General features: G+C 38.7%; 1 protein-coding gene across 2 annotated transcripts; it reads left to right on the forward strand.

The window, feature by feature from the left end:
* The first annotated feature begins 4,595 nt into the window (after positions 1–4,595).
* Positions 4,596–8,571, forward strand: LOC147639814 (uncharacterized). Of its 2 annotated transcripts, XM_086822534.1 has the most exons (6): positions 4,596–4,869; positions 5,522–5,712; positions 5,816–5,890; positions 5,981–6,056; positions 6,239–6,336; positions 7,986–8,571. In XM_086822534.1, the coding sequence occupies exons 1-5, from the start codon at positions 4,800–4,802 to the stop codon at positions 6,316–6,318; spliced, it is 492 nt and encodes a 163-aa protein (XP_086678660.1). In that variant the 5' UTR covers positions 4,596–4,799; the 3' UTR covers positions 6,319–6,336; positions 7,986–8,571. The 2 variants fall into 2 exon arrangements, with proteins under 2 accessions (XP_086678660.1, XP_086678668.1); XM_086822542.1 differs by lacking the exon at positions 6,239–6,336 and having other exon boundaries at positions 4,603–4,869.
* The last annotated feature ends 315 nt before the right edge of the window (positions 8,572–8,886 follow it).

Below are 8,886 nucleotides of genomic sequence, written 5' to 3' on the forward strand. Positions count from 1 at the left end.
AAAGAATAGTAAACTATAAGCTTTAATATTCGCTATTGAATATTGTTGAGAGTTTCTTGTAATATTCTACCCTGTTTAGGTAGGCCTTATGTGTGACTCCCTTGTGTGTGTGTGTGTGTGTGTGTGTGTGTGTGTATATATATATATATATATATATATATATATAGGTGTTTTATTTTGTACCAAACATGATTAATGTTTAATTATTGATACTTTAATTATTTACCTTAAAGGATTGGTTTGTATGTATGGTTTTTAAAGTGAAACCCTTGAATCATAAGCCTTGGAAAATCATTTGAATACCCATTGGTTGGACATTCAAATGGTTATAAGTGAAGAATATTAATGGTGGTTTTATTCGGTTGTTGGACTTAGTGGAAAATAAGGCTTAATGTGAGCATAAAGGACTTTGTATAGTATCTCCAAGAAACTCAGCTAAATTATGATTTTTTGGGAGGGAGAAATATGAGAAATTGTGGTTAAATAGGTTGATTTTAATGGTTTATAAACCATAAGAATGCTTAAATTGCCACCTAAGGAGTTTAATGCTTTATTAGCCTTATTTTGTGAGAGAAATCCACTTCAACTATTGATTTGAACATGGAGAAGCTAAGCATTGGTTTTCTCATGCCTCGTTTACATTAGGAGAGCCAAATAGTTATCTTTTTCATGGAAATACAACCTCAGTGAAGTACAATACTTGATGTCTTGTCCAATGATCCATAGGGTTACTCTGTGTATAGCCAATGTGAATTTTTATGAGTAAAGGCTTTAGAAATTTTAAAAATTACCATCTCCTACATAGGTAGGTATGGAGAACCTTGGCCTTGAGTGTAGTGAGAGAAGGGAGCTTCTATGTGTTGATAAATGTCCATTGTGGGTAGCCCCATGTGTGGGGGGACATAAAGGAGTGGTCTCTACTTGAAAATAGAAATGTGTACTTGCCTTTTACTCCTCCAACTTGAATCCATGCTTACTTGAAGATAGGAGATAAAGGTTTAATATTCAACCCTTTTACTCCTCCAGCTTGAATCCATGATCACTTAAAGATAGGAGATAAGGGTTTAATATTCAACCATTATCCCTTTCCTTGTCAACAACCCTTAACCCTTATCTCCAACTTGAATATAGGAGATAAGGGTTTAATATTCAACCATTATCCCTTTCCTTGTCAACAACCCTTAACCCTTATCTCCAACTTGAATATAGGAGATAAGGGTTTAATATTCAACCCTTATCCCTTGCCTTGTTAGCCACCATTAACCCTTATCTCCTACTTGAAGATAGGAGATAGGTGATAAGCATTGAATATTCAACCCTTAACGTAATTTAAAAGATTTTATACTCAAATTCTCTTAGATCCAATGGGGAATCAGTTGGACAGACCTCAGATTATCATCTTTTTATAAACTCTCATTATTCCACAACATCAACAACAAACAAACCTAATCCTTTCTCACAAAGGTTTATGCCCACATCATACTTATGTCAAGAGAAACCATATGAACCATAGTAAAACAAATTATAGTATTCAAAGTTAGGGGATTTAATTCATTTCTTAAACCCAAACACCAAGCTTTATACAAACCAAACCTAGGGGATTTAACTCATTTCTTAAACACCAAGCTTTATACAAACTAAGTGCTCTCTTCTACTCCACGTGTGAAACAAGAGTTTCTCCTAACAACAAACCTCTTGTCATCTTTAGACCCTTCAAAGGAAAGCTTCAAAATCCAAGTATGATTGATTTTATTGGATTTCTTTCCCTTGAATTTTTTAAAATCAAAACCTTTATTATTAATTAAGTTAAACCAACTAATCTTTATTATCAAAAACTTTATTAATAAAGTCAAACCAATTAATCTTTACATAACAACCTTTTAAAAATACATAATTTACACTTGTGATGGGGGTAAATGAATGTATTTTCATGCATAATTGAGGGTTATAATTAATGAATTATTCACAAAAATAAGTGATTTGATATTGTCATGTGATAAGGACAAATGTGAAGTTAATGTCCAAGCAAATCATGTGGTTATGTGCCATGGAATTGGCACATGGAGTTTGATTAATTTAGGATTTTATGAAGTATGGTTGAGTGGGGAAACTCTTGTAATAATTCCTAAAATCCCATGCATATTTTGGACAAGTGAAGGAAGGGCTTAATGTTTTTTTTTTGGCTTAAATCCCATGCATATTTTAGACAAGTAAAGAAAGGGCTTACAACATAATTTCTTATGAAACCTTGGGTTTAATACAAACCAATGCTAAACTCGGCTAATCTAATTGACAAAAAATGGAAGCTATATCTAGAGACCAAACAGGTCATAGGCCCATTGCCATGGGGGGATAGGACATTGGTGGTCCTCTATCTCAATAGTCTCACAAACCATGATAAGACTAAGAGGATGCATATAGATTATAAGGGTCTTAATAAATTAACAATTAAGAATAAATATCATTTACCAACAAGGATGCATGACCTTATTGCATGACTTTGTGAGGCGTAAAACTTCACAAAGATTGATCTAATAACATGTTATCATCATGATATTTGATTGTGACATCTTTAAGACTAGTTTTAGGACTAGGTCTTGGGATTATAAGTTCTTGGTGTCGTCTTTTTAGACAACATCCTTGTGTATAGTAGAACCCTAGAGGAACATGCTTAGCATCTGAAAATTGTGTTGATATTCTCAAAAATGAAGGAATTCTTGTTTGCTAAAGAAAGTAAATGTGATTATTTAAATAAGAGCTCGTGTATGTAGGACACGTTATTAGTATTAACAGTGTTTGAAACTATTGATTAAAATGGTACAATACTAACTTTAAATTAAAGTTTCAAAATATCCATAAGCACATGCACTAAATCAATACACATAGAGAGAAAAGAAGCATATAAATTATCACTTAAAACTAGTAGTAATGTAAAAGGCCATAGAGAGAGTAAGATAATTACCCCAAATGAGTGTACCTCTCACAATGATAAGGTAATTACCCTTCATGAGTGTACCTCTGATAATGATAAGGTAATTACACCTAATGAGTGTACCTCTCATAAAACGATAAGGTAATTACGCTTAATGAGTGTACCTCTCACAATGATAAGGTAACCCTTAGCAAGTGTACCTCTCATAGTGATAAGGTTATTACCCTTAATGAGTGTACCCTTAATGAGTGATAAGGTTATTACCCTTAATGAGTGTACCTCTCACAATGATAAGGCATGCAATTTAAATGAGCATGATTTGGGGGGGGGGATGTTAAAGATTAAGTCTACTCTATTTAGCATATAGTCACTATATAAAGAGCGTAGAGGGAATATGAATAAGAGGAGCTTATACAAGGAAGTGGCTACCTTGTTTAGATTATGTTGCTTACATAATCAAGTACAAGAGTAGCACAAGCCATACCACAAATGGGATGGTCTCCATCAATAAACACCTCAAAGCATTGTAGCTATTTATACAATAGTGATGTGTGGATGTAGGCTAATAATGGGGTGGTCTCCATCAACAAACACCTCAAAGCATTGTAGCTATTTATATAGTAGTGATGTGTGGATGTAGGCTAATAATGGGCACGGCCACTTTTTTCCTCCTTAGGAGGTTTTTTTCCCCGAGCGTATGTACGCACTCTTATGAGTACGTGCAAGTGACCTTGTCATGTCACTTCACTTATTCTCATCAATTGTTGTGCTACCATCTATCTCTCCTTGCATGTTGCATCTATATGTGTGTTGCAACGTTGATCTCCACTCCAATAATTGGTATCAAAGCAGGTACTCTTTACCCTCACCCCTTTGTCATCTTCTCCTTGAGTTGCTCTTTTGATCCTCTCAGATTGAGCTATCCTCTTTAGGTGGAGAAGGATTTCCTTCATCAATCATCAGTGATCTATTGGCATATCGTTTTTTCAAACAACCTCAAGTTTGGTTTCACTTTCATCAACATCAATACAAATAGGGTGCTAAAATTTGAAGGTTGGGTTACCCTTCCAAAGGGAGGTTATTTCTTCACAAGAACAGTAGAAAAAGATGTCCATGATAAGTTTTTCTCTTCACGTAGAAATGGAGGTGTAACATGAATGATGAGCCCTGTAAATGCAATTAATGAAACCATCATTGTCGATTTAAATTGACAAGTGAACATGACATGGGATTTCATGACATAGTATGATAAATCAAGGACAGGGGAGTAGCTCAGCCCAGTGGTAAAGCTTTGGCTTTAGAAGCTGGGAGTGTGAGTTCAACACTCGTTCTTGCATCTCCTACACCATAAGGTGTGGGGTTTAATACCTCCTCTGAATACCCAAAAAAAAACGTGGGGGTGGGGACGATAGCCGATGGATAAAGTGGCGCCCCTACTCCTCCCTAAAAGTGGCGCCCCTACTCCTCCCTAAAGTGGGTTCGATTCTTACTTTTTAAAAAAAAGTTTGGCGAATTAGAAATTACTATGTACCCCATCTTTACAAGGCACCACTTCAAACGGCGAGCGAGCGGGGTTTAAACTTGCAACCTCATGCATGGACTTCAAACACCCTAACAACTGGGTTGCCCAATGCCCACCTCTCTCCCAAGGGGTGAAAAATAAAGGGGGGAAAAAACCAAGTGTTGCCCCATTACCCATTCTGTTGTTCAGACCAAATAAGAGAGATTAGACCCTAATCATAATTATCCCTTTCCCGCCCAAAACCCCAACAAGCAGAGCTCAATTGTAAAGCTAGACTGTGCTTTTGCTCTCGATGACTTCCACGTAGTCTCTGCAACAAAGCAGGCGAGCAAAACAAGGGAGGCCATGGCCAGAACCAAGCAAAGACCCCACAGGTCTAACGCGGTTGCATCGTCCTCCAATGCTGAGACAACAGGTTTTTTCTATGTTTTTGTTAGCCCTCTTGGGTCTGCTCAGAGTTGAGGCTTATCTTTTAGACCTCCCATGCATACAGTGAAGAATTTGGCTTGCCCCCCGCACAAAACAACAAAACACACACACACACACACACACACACACACACACACACACACACACACACACAACCCTGCTCCCCCCCGACATTACCGACATTAACAAGCTAACATGGTTTCTGTGGAAAACCCATTTTTGTTTTTGAGAGATTAAGCACTATATTAGATGCCAGGGTTTGAACCAGGCCACAGTGGGTAGTTTCGCTTGAAAAAGAAAACATTATTCTTATCTACATACATGTATGAACATCAAAGCCTAAGATAAATAAATTTGTTAATCGAGAAGTCTATGGATGCATGACAGTACAACGCCAACCACATGTATGAGAGGGGAAAATGGAGAACAGGAACACATACATTCTGAAGATAATCTGGCATGTGCACATTCCATCTTTCTAGTTAACTCAGGAGAAGCCTTAAAGAATAAAACAGAAGGTCATGTGTAACATGTGTACTCATCTACGTACCACTAATTTTGGTTGAAGGGAAATTGAAAGGCCATGTGTAGCATGCGTTCTACTTATGTAGGCTAAGTTGCATTGTTTTTGGATGCAGGAAGTAGCCGGCTTCGCTTAGGCCGTAGTAACAGTGCACCTCCAACTTCTCCTGCAACACCCTCTAACATCCCGCCTAATCGCCAACGCAAACCTCATCGGTTCAGGCCTGGCACGGTGGCTTTAAGGGAAATCAGACACTACCAAAAGACTGTCCACTTTCTAGTTCATCCTCTACCCTTTGCAAGATTGGTAACCAAGAGATCCTTATACTGTAAACTATGCAATTTTTCATAGCTTCACATTTGGAGCTTGCATTTAGTCATGTCTTGGCCTTTGTGATTGATTCATACAGGTTAGAGAAGTGGCAGCTCAATTTTCAGACACAGTAACCCGTTGGACTGCAGAGGCACTGGTGGCTTTGCAGGAGGTAAGGAAAACTTACTACTTGAGGCAGCCTAGAGATGTTTGTAGGCCTTATTGTGAGAACCTGTTTGCTGAAAGTGCCATGTTAATGCAGGCTGCTGAAGACCACCTGGTGCATCTGTTCGAGGACACTAATTTATGCGCTATTCACGCAAAACGTGTCACCATAAGTAAGATTTTCCTTCCATTTGGTTATCTTCATTTATGTCAAAGCCAATGCATGTGCCTCTTGGCATTCTAAATATCATATCTTGCTTATTGAGTTACTCTATGAAAGCTTAAATGTCTTAAATTGGAGTTACTTTAAAAGCATCTCATGAACCATAAAAAATCATTGTTTTTTCAAACACAGGAGTATGTCATGGCAAACTTATTCAAGCAGAAAAAGCCTTATTTGCTTTCAGCAACACAGTGATGGCACGTGGAAAATGATCCTTGATGTTATTTGGGGTAAATTTGTTTCCTTGCCTGTGGCAAAAGTAGATGATGATCTGTGGCTAAACTTGGTTTTGGCTAACTGTATAGGTGGCTAGTCATATTCTAGGATAACCTGGCATCTCTTGCTGTGTCAATCCATTGATGCCAGTAACTTCCTACCAAGGAACCACGTATTTTGTGCGCCTGGTATGGCGTGAGCAGCTTCTAGCCTATGCAGTGCTATAAGAGGTTTTTAATCCCAGCCTCTTGCCTTCTCTTGAGGTACTGTACAGGGTAGATTAGGTGAACTTTGCAGGCCATTGTTAGCCCATTTGTATAAATGGTCACAAGTGCACACTCAGATAGGGATGCACTAGGTTAGTGTAGGTGCTCTACACGTGAAGAGACAGCTTGGGGGCCTTCTTGGGAACCCCATTAAGTGCCATGTGTACATTGCCACGTTGCTTCATCTAAAAGAGGTTGACGAGTGGTGATGCAAGAGGAGCACATAGAGAAGTATGGGATCTCTAAATGCATGGTTGGATGGATATAATCAGCAAGAATCCCTCATAGTTTGTTTACATGGGTTCCTGGTGAAGATCAGGTCAATGAAATTAACTTCTAGGTATATGCAGGAGGTAACAATCTCTACATAATACCCTCTGCATATGTGAAGGTATAAGAGCATAACCTTGGACTTGCCAAGGTTCACTGTGAGGTCGTGCTGCTTACATAAAACCTGTATTGCCACCAAGTGTCACTGAAGCCCCTCCACTGAATCTGGTTTCAACACTCTGCTATCTGCATATAGCAGGATAGGGACCAATGTGTCAACTAGTGAGAAGCTTGGGCCAAGTCTGTCAATGAAGTCAGAGATCGTATCTATATATATGCTAAAGAGGGCATCCTTGTTTCACCCAATCATGCTAGTGATCTTTGCAGACATGCCTCCAGGTGCTTTGAGTCTCCTTGTAACTGACTCATACAATGTCATGACTCCCCATGTCATCTCCAGTGGGAAGGCCAGCTCTTGAAGTCGTCTTTAAAGCTAAAAGATGTGCCCGTGAGACTATCAAATAGTCCACAAAGTAACAGGAAACTCATTGCTTGTGGGACCTAGCCTCCTTAGTGATGACTGTCAATGTGAATATATGATCTAGTGTAGAGTGTCCTCAAGAAGTGTGTTGGCCCTTTGGTGCTTCTGTGCTAGAGAACCGATCTCGGTTTCTTGCACTGATCTGTATATCTTGGCCAATGTTTGGCTAATCATGACGGTGTAGTAATTATTAGGGTCCAAGGTGTGCTCAGCCTTGTGGATTGGGACAATGGTGTGACCATAGACTGGGGGGGGGGGGCGGGGGGGGGGGGGGGGAAATCTTGGCAAAGGGCCATTTGTAGCTAATGGATGTTGTTCAAGAATTATTGTTGAGCTGTGTCTACTAAGTTTTCTATATCACAAGCAACTTGGCAATGGATGTATTTTGGAATGCATTGTAAAAGTCTGTGTGTCTAATGTTTTATCCTGTTCGGCTAGGAAACTATGGAATGATTGCTTGAAAGATTCCTTCATTCAGGGAATTCAAAGAACATATGGTTTTCAATGAACACTGGCTAGTCCTCAAGTTAAATTTGAGTTTTTCCACTGTCTTATTGTACCCTTTTGTTGTCAATCTTGTAAGCAGTGACAAAAGACATGCAACTTGCACGGCGTTTGCGAGGAAGCACTATTGACAGGCCTTGGTGATATCACCTGTCACTGATGCTGTCTATGAAATGCTAGTTTGGATGATATGTTAAAATGACTGATCCCTTCTTCTGCAAGTTCATGTCATATATACATCACCATGTGAAGAGCTATTTCAGAGCCTGGGGTTTGCAGTCTAATCTTGTTCTCTATTTCTATGCATCCCAGCCTTGCTGTCAGTGAGCACAGGGCTAAGAATATTTTAGAAGCGGCAGGAAATAAATTCTCTTTTTATCACTGCAGTTGGGTATGCAAAATATCCCCATTTGTAGCATTTTCTTTACCACTTTTTGGGGATTATAGTACCATAAAACTTGTAGAATAGCTACTAAACACGTTCATTAGTAGAACATGTAGTATGTAGTAACCATGGATGCATTTAGAGCCATTGTTAGTTTTAAAGCTGAATTTGATTTAGGAAGCCTCTAGATGGATGCCACTGCAGAGGCATTGACCACCTTGAATGAAAGATGTGTCTGACTATGCAAGTTGCTTTGTAAATGGGAAAGAAAAGTTATTCGTGACATTTGCAGAACTACTTTGTCCATCAAAGGAACACATATCAATCAAATAACAGCTCAAGGGACCGAAGGTTTCATCAGAGGAACACTGACCAATCAAATCAGGTTTCATCAAGGATGAATAAAGCCTAGTATTCTTAAACGTCTTACACACATGGAAATAAGGTTTGCAAGGTTAGCCCTTTGGAAGTTGATAATTATGGACTTTACTCTAGTTAAGCTTGCATTGTGAGGACAATTGTGGTGGCTGTCTAGGGTAGTAAATTTAAGAGTAACTAAGACCGGGTAGTAAATTTAAGAGTAACTAAGACCATATTA

This window comes from Cibotium barometz, chromosome 3, assembly GCF_041138505.1.
Source record: "Cibotium barometz isolate CiBa-2024 chromosome 3, ASM4113850v1, whole genome shotgun sequence".
In the NCBI taxonomy this organism is placed as follows: Eukaryota; Viridiplantae; Streptophyta; class Polypodiopsida; order Cyatheales; family Cibotiaceae; genus Cibotium; species Cibotium barometz.